We start from the raw sequence: 15018 nt of genomic DNA, 5'->3' as shown, positions 1-15018 counted from the left end.
TTCAGCCGATGAGAGGACAAAGGAGAAGGCCGTGGGGTAGCTAGAGGGCTGTGGTCAAAAAAGCAGTGACGGATGATAAGAAATGAAACAAATGGCAAAGGGTGGTATGCACTCTGTATACCCAAACCCACCATCAGGTCCTCATCTAAGCTTCAGATCTGCTTCATGGGACAAGCAAACTCCGCACACTGATCCTGAAACCCAGTCATTCTACTGTCCACCCCCCCGCCCGAGAGAAAGAGCAGCCTCCCACACACCCAGGGAGGAAACCGGTCCCTAAACAGGAACTCTGAGGAATCCTCACAGTAAACTCGCCCGGGGATGCTGGTGGGGCCACCTCCCCGCCCCACCCAGCACCGTAATTTCTTGGAGGAGCAGGTGGGTGCGACATGTCTTCACACCTTTCTGCTATAGAACTAAGTCAACCACCTCCCTCATTTTAGCAGAATCTAAATGGGTCGTGGGTCTCCATGATCTGGAGTTTGCTGACAACCTACAACACTGGCATCCAGGGACCTGTGCAATGAAAATAGAGGAATCTGGACAATGCTAACAAGTGTAATAATTTTGCCAAGACTTCTTTAACAGCAAAGTAACGCAAAAATGAGTTAATCTTGGACTTTGAGAATGAGGAGCTTGGCAAACCCTCTCCCTGAAGAGCAACGATAAAACTGGATAAAACTGTCAAAAACAACCCCTTCAAGACTTTGAACTCAACGAAGATATACACAAATTGAAATGTTCTTATCCAAAACACGTCCGCATTTCGGTAAGAACTGAGAGTACCTGTGGTGTTTTAACCTGGGCTGCTCCCCTCCCGCACACCCAGTTCTGTGATGTGGCAGCCATGAGGACCCGGAGGGGCCTGCCCAATCCAGCACTCCACGGAGAAGCCCCATGCCAGGGACAAAGCGAAAACAGGGAAGGCCAACGTCACAGCTACCTGAGGCTTCAATGCTGGTTGTAGTAAGACACAGCAAAAAGGGGGTCTGCAAAGGGGGTCTGGGGAATGGGACAGATGCGGTAGGCTTCTGTGAGCTCCCACATGGTCCTGGAATCTGGAAGGCTGTGTGCACACACAGGGTGAGTGTACACTCAGGCGAGAACAGAGAGGGCCTAGTTGCCTGGTCCTTCCAGCTGAACACAGGCCCTGCTCAAACAAAGTGAGAGTCAGGGAAGACTCATAAACTGCCTGAAGAGTGGCTGAGGGCTGGAGCCACACACAAAGACCCCCTGTAGAGAGTGGAGGCCACACCACAATGTGTTTAAGCACAACCTGTGACCAGTCATTGGCTCACCACTCAGCCATCCCGACCTGGCTGCCCCTCAGGAAGAGTGGCTTAAAAAAAAAACCAGGAATTAAAAAAACACAACAAGCAGAGACATCAGTGAGCGTATATTTCAGGACTTCAGGAGAGACAGACTCTCTAGAAGTAGCCTCAGCAAGTCAGCAAAACAGCGACAGCCACCAGCACTCCCGGGTGGGGATCAGGGCCCAGAGCCGAGGTGGGAGTCGCACGCATGTATATACTCGGTCAATCTCATCAAACTGTGCTATACTGTACTGTATGAAAATTCTACCTCAATGAAGTTATTTTTTTAAATGTGAGCCTTTCACCCCAAAATTCTACTTGCTAAAGGTAACCAGTTACTTTGGGTGAGTATCCTTTCATCCGTATATGTACAATCAGAAATACATAAAGTACGTATTTTTTTTTTTTTTAACCAACATGGTAACAAACTATAGATAGTTCTGCAACTTGCTTTTTTCACTTAATGACATATCATGAACCCCTTTCCACAGAAAACATACAGGTATTTCACCTTCTTTTTTAAAAACAGCTACAAAGTACTCCAGTGTTTGGATATACAATGTATATATCCAAGACGAATTTAATGACAATTGTTTTATTTTTATTTTTGAAAGCAGAAAAGAGAATTTATTTTATGGATACTGAGTACCCACGAGCAGAGAGGAGAGATTTAACTTTTGGAAAGCTAACAGAAACTAAGGCTAGCCGCTCTCTCAGTCACTCAAAGGACACAGTCTCGCATGTGTCCCTTTTATTTCTCTGTATGTCTGTTTTCTTTTTGTCACTCTTCCTCTTTTTTTTTTTTACATCTTTATTGGAGTATAATTGCTTTACAATGTTGTGTTAGTTTCTGATGTATAACAAAGTGAATCAGCTCTATGCGTACGTGTATCCCCATATCCCCTCCCTCTTGCGTCTCCCTCCCACCCTCTTTAATCCCACCCATGTAGATGGTTGCAAAGCACCGAGCTGATCTCCCTGTGCTATGCAGCTGCTTCCCACTAGCCATCTGTTTTACATTTCGTAGTGTACATATGTCAATGCTACTGTCCACTTCATCCCAGCTTACCCTTCCCCCTCCCCATGTCCTCAAGTCCATTCTCTATGTTTGTGTCTTTATTCCTGTCCTGCCCCTAAGTTCATCAGAACCAGTTTTTTTTTTTTTTTTAGATTTTTTAGACGTGCTACCATATGGTATTTGTTTTTCTCTTTCTGACTTACTTCACTCTGTATGACAGACTCTAGATCCATCCACCTCATTACAAATAGCTCAATTTCGTTTCTTTTTATGGCTGAGTAATATTCCATTGTATATCTGTGCCACGTCTTCTTTATCCATTCCTCTGTCGATGGACACTTAGGTTGCTTCCATGTCCTGGCTATTGTAAATAGTGCTGCAATGAACACTGTGGTACATGACTCTTTTTGAATTATGGTTTTCTCAGGGTATATGCCCAGTAGTGGGATTGCTGGGTCACATGGTAGTTCTACTTTTAGTTTTTTAAGGAACCTCCATACTGTCCTCCATAGTGGCTGTACCAATGTACATTCCCACCAACAGTGCAGGAGGGTTCCCTTTTCTCCACACCCTCTCCAGCATTTACTGTTTGTAGATTTTTTGATGATGGCAATTCTGACCAGTGTGAGGTGATACCTCATTGTAGTTTTGACTTGCATTTCTCTAATGATTAGTGATGTTGGGCATCTTTTCATGTGTTTTTTGGCAATCTGTGTGTCTTCTTTGGAGAAATGTCTATTTAGGTCTTCTGCCCATTTTTTGGATTGGGTTGTTTGTTTTTTTGATATTGAGCTGCATGAGCTGCTTGTAAAATTTGGAGATTAATCCTTTGTCAGTTGCTTTGTTTGTAAATACTTTCTCCCATTCTGAGGGTTGTCTTTTGGTCTTGTTTACGGTTTCCTTTGCAGTGCAAAAGCTTTTAAGTTTCATTAGGTCTCATTTGTTTATTTTTGTTTTTATTTCCATTTCTCTAGGAGGTGGGTCAAAAAGGATCTTGCTGTGATTTATGTCATTGAGTGTTCTGCCTACGTTTTCCTCTACGAGTTTTATAGTGTCTGGCCTTACATTTAGGTCTTTAATCCATTTTGAGTTTATTTTTGTCTATGGTGTTAGAAAATGTTCTAACTTTATTCTTTCACATGTAGCTGTCCATTTTTCCCAGCACCACTTATTGAAGAGGCTTTCTTTTCTCCTTTGTATACTCTTGCCTCCTTTATCAAAGATAAGGTGACCTCATGTGCGTGGGTTTACCTCTGGACTTTCTATCCTGTTCCATTAATCTACATTTCTGTTTTTGTGCCAGTACCATACTGTCTTGATTACTGTAGCTTTGTAGTATAGTAGTCTGGGAGCCTGATTCCTCCAGCTCTGTTTTTGTTTCTCAAGATTGCTGTGTCTATTCGGAGTCTTTTGTGATTCCATACAAATTGTGCAATTTTTGTTCTAGTTCTGTGAAAAATGTAACGGCAATTGCTTTTAAAAAGCCTCCAGTGGAAGTGCCATTTGAGCTGAGGCGTGAAGGTGGAGTTTTGTCTAGGTGAGGTGAGGTGAGGCTTTCCAGGGCAAAACACAGCAAACTGCAAAAACCCCAAGGTGAAAGGGGGCAGCATACATGGGGAACGGAGCTAGGTGTGATCTGCGTGGATAAACACACAGGAAGAGGGAAATCGGCTCAGATGAGGGTGAAGAGGCAAACGGGGGAAGACCACGCACCCTGAGCCCTGGGTTAGGAGGCAGAGTGTAAGCCACTGGAGGACTGTTGGGACTAGAGCAGAGCAACGTGATCTGTTTGGACAGGTTCTGGGTGAGAAGTGCTGGGATAGTTTTACAGTCCAGGCTCACACCATAGCAGACTGGCCTACAGTGGGGGTAGTGGAGGTGCTGGCTGAGTCCAATTAGTCACATAAACAGTATACAGAGATCTGTTCACCTCATTTCTTGTGAGGAGTGTTATCATCAACCTTTCAATTTTTACAATGTGATAAGACTCTTTAGTTGCCTTTAATCTGATTACCAGTGCAGGGAAGAATCTTTTCCTATGCTTACTGGCATATTTCAATTTCTTTCTATGTGGATTTCTTTATATCCTTTGTGCAGTTGCTCCTGGATTGTTGCCCTTGATTGGATCCTCTTTACATATCATGGGGTTCACATCTTGTTAACTGTAAATAATTTTTCCATTTATTGTCTGTCAGTTGACTTTGTTTATAATGTCTCCCACCACTTGGGGTTGAGTCTACCCACCCTTTCCTCTGGGCTTTTATAAGGTACGTCCCTCCTCTTCACACTAGTTTGGGTTCACACGGACATTTTTAAGAAGGGCAGGGACTACCTGGTATCCCCTTCACCCCAGGAAACATGTAGGCAGCAAAAAAGTTGCAGCTGAGAGCCCAGGAATTTTGAGCGCTTGTCTGTCATCTCCTTGGAGGTTTCCCTGGGGTTGCTGTGGTCTTGGGAACAGCAGTTTCCTGACTTCTGAGAATTAAGGAGGGCTCTGCAGTGACTAATAAAAGAGAATTTGATCTGGTCACCTTATTCTGTGTAACACAGTGCTGCTGTATGACACAGTGTGACCAAGCAACGCTCTGGAACTAGGCAAACATAAGGTTATGCTCGGTTTCTGATGCCAGCTGTGAGATTTCACACTTCAAGCCTGTTTCCTCATCTGGGAAATGGAGAAGAGAGTGGCACCAACATCATGGAGCTTCCATGGGGCTGTGGTAAGAGTGTACAAGACAGTGCCTGCACCACGGGTGCACCACAGCCAGTGGTAACTGCCGCTGTTACAACTATAAATTCCCAGGAAAAGGAAAGGCATTCAAAAATCAGTTACAATGTTTTAGAAGGAAGCTGCTGCAGCATCTTAACATGTGAACATGCTACTAGAGACATTAGTCTTGAAATTTTAAAACTGGTGTCTCGTGGCAATTGTATCAGCACCTCCAGATGAACTAAGTCCCTTCCTAGGTGGAGGCAGGGCAGGGGACACACTCCTTAGCCAACACTACCTGATCCTATCAAATTCCAGAGCAAGGTAACCCTAACTCCAGGATGGACTTCCTGTATACTAGCTCCTCCCTGATAGAGAATGAGGAGCAAGAACCTGCAAAGGATCCAAAACAAAACACTGGTTTGGTAAAATGAAACCAAAGGGAGGGCCACACCGGCCAATGTGCAAGACTGAACAGAACCTGGAGCCACCACGCTCACTTACATTTTTCCTTACAAATCTGCCCAGATTCCTAACAACTCTTTTCTTATCAGAACAAAGGAGGAATGGGTTCCTCCCACACTTCTGACAGGACAGGTAAAGAAAGCAGTGATCCTGGTGGTCAGGAGCCTGGATGCCTTGCTTCCAGCTTCCACAGGACTTGTTTCAGCAGAACGACTGCACCCCTAAAGGCTGTTCCCAAGCATCCTGACTACAGGTGGCCTCCCCGACTCCCCATCACTCTCCATCACATTCTCCTCCTCAATTTCTTCCGTAGCATTTATCACCTCCTGAAACAATTTTGATTATTTATTTGTATACTTACATATTTTCTGTCCCCTCAATTAGAAAGTAAGCTTCATGAGGACAGGACAGTTGCTGTCTTGTTTTTTCACTGAATCCCTCTTATCTAGAACAGCACACAGTACATATAGATCCTCAATAAATACTGAATGAAGGCCAAACCACATCCAAAAGAGGCAGAGAGAATGGGAAACTCAAGAAAAAAAAGTCAGTAAAAGATGCAGCATGAACCCCTTCAATCCCAGACTGTTTTACTCACCCAGTAAACATTTGCTGAGTAACTACTAATGCTGCCCCCAAGCTTTAAATCAAGAAGTGACACCTTCTCACCAACTAATAAGGTGTCACACGATCATCCACAGATGTAAGGTTCAGCCAGAGACTTCTACACCATACCGGCCTGCAGTATATTCACAAACTTTTAAGGTCCTCTGTCCTTTTCTGATCCCACTTCTTTACTCAACCTTCGGGTCTAAGTGTGAATGCAATTTCCTCAGACAGGCTTTTCTGAACCACCCCAATCTAAATTGAGCCCCCAACCAGCACTGAACATCACGCTCTGTTCTTTTTCATTATGCATTAATCACACTTTGTAACTGCACATTTACTTGTACGTTCATTTGTTTAACGGCTACGTCTCTCATTAGAGACTGAAAGTTCCATGAAGGCAGAGATGTTATTTTCAAAAAAAAACTTGTTTTTGAGCAAATCAATAAAGCTTTACTCTTCTCTTTCCCCACAGTTTTTAAGTAAAGCAGTAAAGCATATGTACTTCAAAGGCACTCCCACTAGCCTGAACACCTGAAGGCGGTTTATAGAGTAAAAACAGGTATCTGTGAGGCCAGATCATGTTGGTTTGGTCACTGTGTATACTAAAATTTTGTACAAGTTATTTAACTTATCTGAATTTGCTTCCTCATCCATAAAGTCAAGTGACTGAACTAGATAACCCTAGAGGCTCCTCCCAGAATTCTAACTGACCCCCTGATGATTAAAGAAGATAGCAGGTTAGCAAGGAGCATGGTATCTCTTGGATTAGATTGGCCTAGATGATCTGGCTCTAAATGTTATGCTTCCCATGAAGCATGAGCTGTTGGCTACCTTTACAGAGGGCATAAATCATGGGTCTTAGTTCCATCCTATCTGGGAGGCTTTTTCAGCATTCTATTGCCCCAGCCAAGTTGACAGCACCAAACTAATTTCCACTTAGTTAAAACTGGGACTCCAAGTAACAGACTACAGAGAGCCCCTCTAAACCTCTGAAAGAGCCAAACCATGACCTATAATACGTTCAGTCAAACTCTTTACCTTGATTCGAGGCATAGTAACTGTAGGTGGCTTTGCTTCAGCCACAAAACTGTGAGATGATCCTTTTTCCACAAGATAAGTTGTGTAGGGCATAAATTTCACACCCTTTGACCCAAACACAAAGTCATCTCTCAAGGCGTCTATCAGCATAATAACAACTTTACTGAAGAGAGGTGGTGGGAGCTTGGTCCAGTTGGAAATGGCTCCTAAGAGTGTTTGAAAAAAAAAAAGAAAATTGAATTTAACCTTTATTTAGCATTCAAGCACCTTATAATCTAGTTTCTGCTTACTTCTCCAGCACATACTCTGTCACACCTACATATCCTGAGCCAAAGAAAAAGGCCTGTTCTTGGGAAACAACGCTGGGATCAGGGGGTGGGCAACAAGTAAGCTCAGGGAGCCCTAATATTATGTAGTGAATTCCCCTTAGCATGATGGGGAGTACTGGCACAGAGGAGTCCCTTCGTGAGTATCCTGGAATGGGACATTAGGGAGATTGCCCTAAAACACAGTGTTGCAGGTAGGGGATGGGCGAGCATTTACAAACTGTCTTTCCATGGTTAGTAGCTGGTATTGTGTGGATTTGATCCAAAACGTGAGTTCCTTTACCTAAGATATACTGTTGGGTAGGTGAGGGCCAGGGAGGGGCCTAGGCAGGGAGGTCTTAACTACTGGAAAAAACGGGGTCTTAGAGGAATGCCATAGAAGAAAACACGAGAGGTCGGCAGCAATCTTATCTGCTGTGTCTTCCTGAGCAAAAAGGGTGCCTGGAACAGGCAGTGACCCAAACATCTGCTCAGGTAAGGGGGTTGGGGTGTCACTGGATGAGTAGAGCTGGGGAGACGCTTACTCTTTACGGGTATGGAGATCTTACTTTGCGGTGACCAGGGAGGAGGCTCTTAGTAGGGCTGGTAGTGGTGCTTGCCACAAACTTGTAGGATACATAAAAGGAGGCTGGAACGGTAAGAAGGGGACCCTAGGGGGTGGGGACCAGAATGGAAGAGACCACCCGGGAGCCGCGGGAAGATGTCCAAGAGGCGAGGCTCATAAGGAGGGTCCTCCGGGAAGAGTGGGGCCCGGGGAGCAGAGACGCCCGGGGAGCGGTCCATACCAGCCGAGGGTTCGGGCGCTGGGGACTCTGTTTGGTGCTCCGTCCCGGAAAAGGAACAAACGGGAGCCGGGAAGAATCCTCGGAGGAAGAGCGCGACCCCGAGCACCTCGATCACTACGCAGCAGGCGGCGAAGGTCCCGGAGCCCAGCCGCATCGTGCCCACCCGCCCGGCCGGGATCCGGGTTCCCGGACTCCAAGTCACGTCTCGCCCAAAAGCACCGGCTTCCGCCTCCAGGGAGCCGCCTCCGAGCAAGCGCGAACGGGAGGTCAGGACAGGTGCCCGGCGTCCCCGCGGCTGCCGTCGCGCCGGAAATACGCGCCAGGGTCCGGGCGCTTCCGGGGCGGGGCGGCCCTGAGCTCACGGGCGTCTCGTGTACTTCTGGGGCGTCAGCCGGCAAGGCACCGCCAGACCCGTGTTACGGTCTGAGCCCCTCCGGCTGTCTCGGGTTTATGGAGTCTATGCTGTGTGCCGTGCCTCCTGCCAGGAGCTGTCACGCATTTTGCCGCGTTTGCTCTTCGGCAGCCTGCTGAGTCAGGTGCCGTCGCCCTGAGAGCCCTCGTGTGTCTTGGGCAGGTCTGTGCAGAGGACGCCGTCTCCGACCACGGCTTCGAGTTGGGCTGCCGTTACCTCGCTAAGTGACCTCCAGAAGGCAAGCAGACTTCCTGGGTCTGGGTGTCCCTGTGCGGGATTGGACCTCGGGACTTTCTTGGGGCCGCATCCAGACCCCTTTACTGCCTGGTGCCTCCATCTCCGGCTTCTGGGTGTGCTGGGGGCCAACAGCTCACAGCCGCCCCCTTCTCTGAATAGTTAATTGTCCTTGGGGAACTGCTGCGCCCTGGAAGTTACCACTCCCCAAACGCCTGGAGCTCATGGCTGACTGGGGTTGCAGTATAAAGGCCCAGCTCCTTTGCCTCCAAGAGAGTTGACTCGTGCTATTCGTGCTCCGAGCTCCTCTGGAATGAAGTTGAAGGTAGTCTTAAGCTAAGACCACATCCCTGCTGCTTTCTCCTGTTTTCTTCACATCCTCCTCCCCAGAGCCTTCCCTTGTTAAGGCTTATGCACCCGACCTCCCTTCTAAGGCTCTCCTTTAAGGAGACTAGGCCCAAGGCAGACTCCAAGGTGTGTCTCCGAGCCTTAAATGTGATGAGTCTATAACGAGTCAGTTTTCCCAAGCTCTGACGATGACAGTCTAAGCTTCTACCACCTTCTCACCAGTACACAGTAACCATGCGCGTTGATAATAACCATTTAATGACAGCTGAGGTTTATCTAGTTTATCACCTGCCGGGCACTAGATCAAGCCCTTTAAATGGACTATTTTATTTGGTTAACACAACAACACTTTGAAGTAGGTAGTTTTATTATTTTTTATTGCAGACAAAGAAATGATGTCAGAATGTAAAGTAGCATATCCGAAGTAACACAGCTAAACAGCCACAGAGCCAAGATTCAGAGCTATCAGTCTGACTCTGAGCCTGAGCTTTGAATCTCCACACTTTGCTAACATCTCAGAAAAACAAAAAACATCTTCTCCCTTCCAGTGGTTCTTGTTATGGGCTCAATTGGGTGCTCCCCAAAATTCATATATTGAAGGCCTAAGCCTCAGTAGGTCATAACGTGATTTTATTTGGAGACAGTGCTTTTAAAGATATAATTAAGTCAAAATGAGGTCATTTGGGTGGGCTCTAATCCTATGTGACTGGTGTCATTAGAAAAGAGATTGGGACGCACAGGCACGGAGGGAAGACCATGTGCACACATGGTGAGAAGGTGGCCATCTAGGAGCCAAGGAGAAAGGCCTGAGGAGAAACAAACACTACCAACACCTTGATCTTGGACTTCTGGCCTTTGGAACTGTCAGAAAGTAAATTTCTGTTGCTTAAACCACCCAATCTGTGGTACTTTATTATGGCAGCCCTAGCAAATAAATACAGTCTGTATTAGATTTATATCTCTTCATAACAAATACCACAAACTTAGTAACTTAAAACTAAGTTTTATGATTTATGATCTCAGTGTCTGTGGGTGAGGAGCCTGGGCATAGCTTGGTGGGTCCTCTGCAAGGTTGCATTCGAGGTATTGGCTAGGGCTGTGTTTGCATCTGGAGTCTCGACTGGGGAAGGATCCAGTTCCACTCTCACTCAGGTTGTTGACAGAATTCATTTCCTTGCAGCAGTAGGACTGAGGCCCTGGCTTCCTCTTAGCCGCTAGCCAGAGGCCACCCTTGACTCCTAGACACATAGGCCTCCCTAAATAGCCTTTGACGTTTCTGTGAATTAAAACTATGATATTCTAGGTTTATGTATAAAATAGATAACTAGTGAGAACCGACTGTATAGCACAGAGAACTCTACTTGGTGTTCTGTGGTGACCTGGATGGGAAGGATGTCCAGGAGGGAGGGGATGTATGTGTACGTAAGGCTGATTCACTTTTCTGTACAGCAGAAACTAACACAACGTTGTAAAGCAACTATACTCCAGAAACAAACAAACAAACAAAACTCCTAGGTGACACAGAATCAGTGATCCCTGGGAATCCCTCTGGCAGTGTGTCGTTATTCAGCTGGGCATGGCTGGGGGAGATGCAGACACTGGGTGGGGGTCAGACCTTACAGGGGCTGCTGAACATCTCTGTTCCTTTTCCTTTCTGGTCCAGGAGTGAGAATCCAGAATAATGAGAGGACAGCCAGCAGGGGAAGGAAGTCCCCGGGAGGCGAGTTGGTGTGTTTGTATTTTCCTTATTTTAACATGCCTTTTGTTATTGTGTGCTTTTGTTAGGAAATTACCAATTTCCTGTGGATTTCCAGTTTGATGCAATAGGTTTCTCTTATTTGAGTTTTAATTTTTCCTCTTTCTCTAGTTTTCAACAGAATTGTCACAATTACGAACAAATATGGGTACCTTATTGTTAACTAAAATCCATATTTTATTTGGGTTCCCTTCGTTCTTCCATTTTGTGTCCTAGGATCCCATCCAGGGTATCCCATGGCATTGAGTCATAATGTCACTTTAGTATGTTTTCGGCTTTGATATTTTCTCACACTGTCCTTCACTCTATGACCTCAGCAGTGTTGAGGTGGACTAGTTAGGTATTTCGTAGATTGTCCCACATTGGGATTTACTTGGTGTTTTTCTTGTGATTAAAATGGGGTCACGGGTTTTGAGGAAGCAGATCACAGGGGTAAAGTGCTTTCTTGTGACTTCATATCGTGGGAACATACATCAGGGCAACTTATCACTGTTCATGTTAGCGTTGCCCTTCTGGCTCAGGTAGTGTTTGTCAGATTTTCCCCACTGTGAAGTTCCTTTTTCCCTAAGTCTGTACTGCGTGTCTTCTTTAGGATGAAGCCACTGTGTGGCACCCACACTTCAGGAGAGGGGAGTATTTTATTTACCGCTGCTGTGTACTAACATTTGAAATTGGGCAGTGTGACCCTCCAACTTTGAATTTCTTGTGAAAAATTGTTTTAGCTCTTTGGGGTCTCTAGAAATTCCGTATTTTGGCGTTTCACATTTTGCTCCCCTTCACATGGATGTACCCCAGTTTCCTTATGCATCCATCTACTGAAGACATCCTGATTCCATTTAGGTTTAGACATTATGAGTAGAGTTTCCGTGCACAATATCATCCTTGTTTTTGTTTGGATAGAGTTTTACAAAGCAGTTGTGTAATTATTGAAGGTGTGAGAAGTTGTGTAATTATCTCAAGGTGTGAGACTTGTTTGGCTTTGGAAAATCCTGCCAAACTGTATCTCAAGGCCGTCTACGCGTTCCATCGGCGATGAAGGAGAGCTGTTGTTCCCCACCCTCCAGTGATCAGGGTCGTCCTTGTGGGAGGAGGTTAGTAGTTCTCATAGGTCCGTATCGCTGTCTTGCTTTACTTTGTGATTCCCTAATGGTATATGATGTTGATCATGTTTTTGTCCACTTATTATCTGTTTATCTTCTTTGGCCAGACATCTATTCAGATCTTCACCCATTTTTAATGCAGTTGTTTGTTTTACAGTTCTTTGTATAATTTGAGTACAAATTCTTTATCAGATATGTGTTTTGCAAATATTTTTCTCCCAGTTTATTGCTTGTTTTTCAGTTTCCTGGAAAAGGCATTTCACCGAGTAGAAATTTTTAATTTTATAAAGAACACGTTACTGGGATAAACCATAATGGAAAAGAATGTATATATGTGTATAATAACTGAGTCACTTTGCTGTATAGCAGAAATTAACACAACATTGTATGGTTTTTTTTTTTTTTTTTTTTTTTTTTTTTTTGCGGTGCGCGGGCCCCTCACTGTTGTGGCCTCTCCCGTTGCGGAGCAACAGGCTTCGGACGCGCAGGCTCAGCGGCCATGGCTCACGGGGCACAGCCGCTCCGCGGCATGTGGGATCTTCACAGACCGGGGCACGAACCTGCGTCCCCTGCATCGGCAGGCGGACTCTCAACCACTGCGCCACCAGGGAAGCCCTAAGACAACATTGTAAATCAACTATACTTCAATAAAAAAAATTACTTTACAAAAAACATGTTACTAACTTTTTTCCTTTTGTGCATTGGCTTTTTGTGTTGTGTGTTAAAAGTCAAGCCTCATGATCTATGTGCCCAAGCCCATGGTCATGTAGATTTTCTTCTATGTTTTGTTTTATAGTTTTTATAGTTTTGTATTTTAAATTTGTCTGTGGACACTTTGGAATGACTTTTGGTGTAAGTTGCAAAGTCTGTGTCTACATTCATTTCATTGCATATGGTTTCTGATTGTTCTATACCTATTTTTCAAGAAGTCATGGCATATTTGCTGCCATATGTTTGAATTTCCAAACATTAGTGGATTCAGCAGGACGGCCAGCAGGGAACTCGGTCTCCTCTGAACTGGGAGTGGGTGCAGCCTGCATTTCCCACTTTGCCAGCACAGGGTGACAAGCCCACTCCTCTTACCAGTGCGCACCTGCCTTTTCTGCACACAGGGCTGGCCCTGTGCACAGCTGACAGGAGCCTGGCCTCCTCAGGAACCTCCAAGGATTTGGCTTCGGGACAGTGCAGGGCTGCATCCACGTTGAGACGAGCTCGGTTTCCTCAGGACTGGCTGGGAGGTGCCTCCCTGGGAGAAAAAGGTGAGGAAAAGGTGGGGAGAAGCTTGCTGTGCTGACTGCCTGGCTGACTGCCTGGGGTGGGTGTCTGTTTCCAGAGGACCCAGCAGAGGAGGGGCTTGATGTGGAAAACTGTGGGTTTTAGTGAGTTTTGTGTGTGCTGCAGTGTCCCGTGTCCTCCTTTGGCTTGTGATGTTCCATTTTCCAGGCAGTTTATTGAGGGGACTGTCCTTTCCCTGGGGTATGTCCTTGGCAGCTTTGGCATAAATTAACTGACCACATGTGTGTGGGCTTATTCTTGGGCTCTCTATTCTATTCTTATGGCCCCTTTGTCTCTTCCTGTGTCATTTCTACACTGTTTGGTTACTGTAGCTTCGTAATATGGTTTGAAGTCAGGGAGTGAGTTTCCTCCAGCTGCTGTTCTCCTTTCTCAGGATCCCCTTGGCTGTTCGGGGTCCTTTGTGTTTCCATACAAATGTCAGGACTGTTTGTTCAGTTTCTGGGAAAAATGCCCTTGGCATTTTTGTAGGAATTGCATTGAATGTGTATATTTGGGTAGAATGAACATTTTAGCACTACTAATTCTTTCTGTCCACAAGCACAGGGTATCTTTCCATTTATTTACGTCTTCAATTTCTTCATCAATGTCATAACATTTTCAGTGTGCAGGTCTTTCACATCTTTGGGTAAGTTTAATCCTAGGTATTTTGTTCTTCTGATGTTACGGTAAATGGGGTTGTTTTCTTAATTTCTCTAATAGATTTTTGGTGGGTTGATGTGGAAAACTGGAATTAGAAATCCCACTGTTTCTACCACATCCAGGTCATCCAGAACACCCAAGATGGGACTTCCCTGGTGGTGCAGTGGTTAAGAGTCCACCTGCCAATGCACGGGACGTGGGTTCGATCCCTGGTCCACGAAGATCCCACATGCCGCGGGGCAACTAAGCCCGTGAGCCACAACTACTGAGCCCACGTGCAGCAACTACTGAAGCCCGTGCACCTAGAGCCCGTGCTCCTCAACAAGAGAAGCCACCGCAGTGAGAAGCCCACGCACGGCAACGAAGAGTAGCCCCCGCTTTCCGCAACTAGAGAAAGCCTGCGTGCAGCAACGAAGACCCAACGCAACCATAAATAAATAAATTAATTAATTAAAAAAAATAACTAGACTGTCTTTTCTAATCTGCGTGTGTTCAGTGTACAATTCTTGTACACCTTTTCCCTCACCTCTATTGGAGGCTGATTCAGAACACATACAACCTCCTGGAGAAACTTGCCCCAACCCTGCTATGTACTGCCACCTAGCTGGCCTGGTACTGAGTCACCAAAAACTTTTGTTCTTTACTTGATTCTTAATTCCTTTAGAATTCATTACTTTACTGTTATAAATGTTTATTGTCCTTGTAATAAATCTTTTAATAAATCATTTTTATTTTAAAAATAAAATATTGTACTTTAATTACTCCATAGATGAGTGATGAATGGATCACACTTGACATATGATTGTAATCTTTTTATAATTATTAAAGTAATACACACATGTTATAAAAAATTGAAATATGACCTAAAGAAAAGAGGTTTGCCAACCCCGCCCCCAGAGGTGGCCATCTTGAACGGTGTGGTGCGTCTCTCTCAGGGTCTGTCTGTCTCTGTCTGTCTCTGTCTCTCAC

General features: G+C 45.3%; 1 protein-coding gene and 1 long non-coding RNA gene across 16 annotated transcripts in view; one reads left to right on the top strand and one right to left on the bottom strand.

The window, feature by feature from the left end:
* Positions 1–8560, bottom strand: part of PIGG (phosphatidylinositol glycan anchor biosynthesis class G (EMM blood group)) — a 40884-nt gene extending 32324 nt beyond the window's left edge. For 9 of the 10 annotated variants that reach the window (XR_012331793.1, XR_012331794.1, XR_002174831.3 and 6 more), the window contains exons 1-2: positions 8265–8560; positions 7154–7359 (exon numbers count right to left, since the gene is read on the bottom strand). Coding sequence is in view for 6 of the 10 variants with exons in the window: in XM_033856434.2 (XP_033712325.1) it covers positions 7154–7359; positions 8265–8418 (360 nt within the window). In the remaining 4 variants the exon portion in view is untranslated. Of the gene's footprint in view, positions 1–5867; positions 5952–7153; positions 7360–8264 lie in introns of those variants that run through there. The other variant, XM_073804701.1, reaches the window with a different exon arrangement.
* A 62-nt stretch (positions 8561–8622) lies between these two features.
* On the top strand, positions 8623–14807 carry LOC117312347 (uncharacterized). 6 transcript variants are annotated; one of them, XR_012331800.1, is made up of 4 exons: positions 8623–8914; positions 10922–10986; positions 11975–13373; positions 14172–14807. It is a non-coding gene; the product is annotated as an uncharacterized lncRNA (long non-coding RNA). The 6 variants fall into 6 exon arrangements; XR_012331798.1 differs by having other exon boundaries at positions 10922–12105; positions 12588–13373; XR_012331797.1 differs by adding an exon at positions 9073–9235 and having other exon boundaries at positions 10922–13373.
* The last annotated feature ends 211 nt before the right edge of the window (positions 14808–15018 follow it).

This window comes from Tursiops truncatus, chromosome 5, assembly GCF_011762595.2.
Source record: "Tursiops truncatus isolate mTurTru1 chromosome 5, mTurTru1.mat.Y, whole genome shotgun sequence".
NCBI lineage: Eukaryota > Metazoa > Chordata > Mammalia > Artiodactyla > Delphinidae > Tursiops > Tursiops truncatus.
The sequence above is the reverse complement of the archived record's forward strand: the minus strand, read 5'-3'. Positions and strand labels throughout refer to the sequence as shown.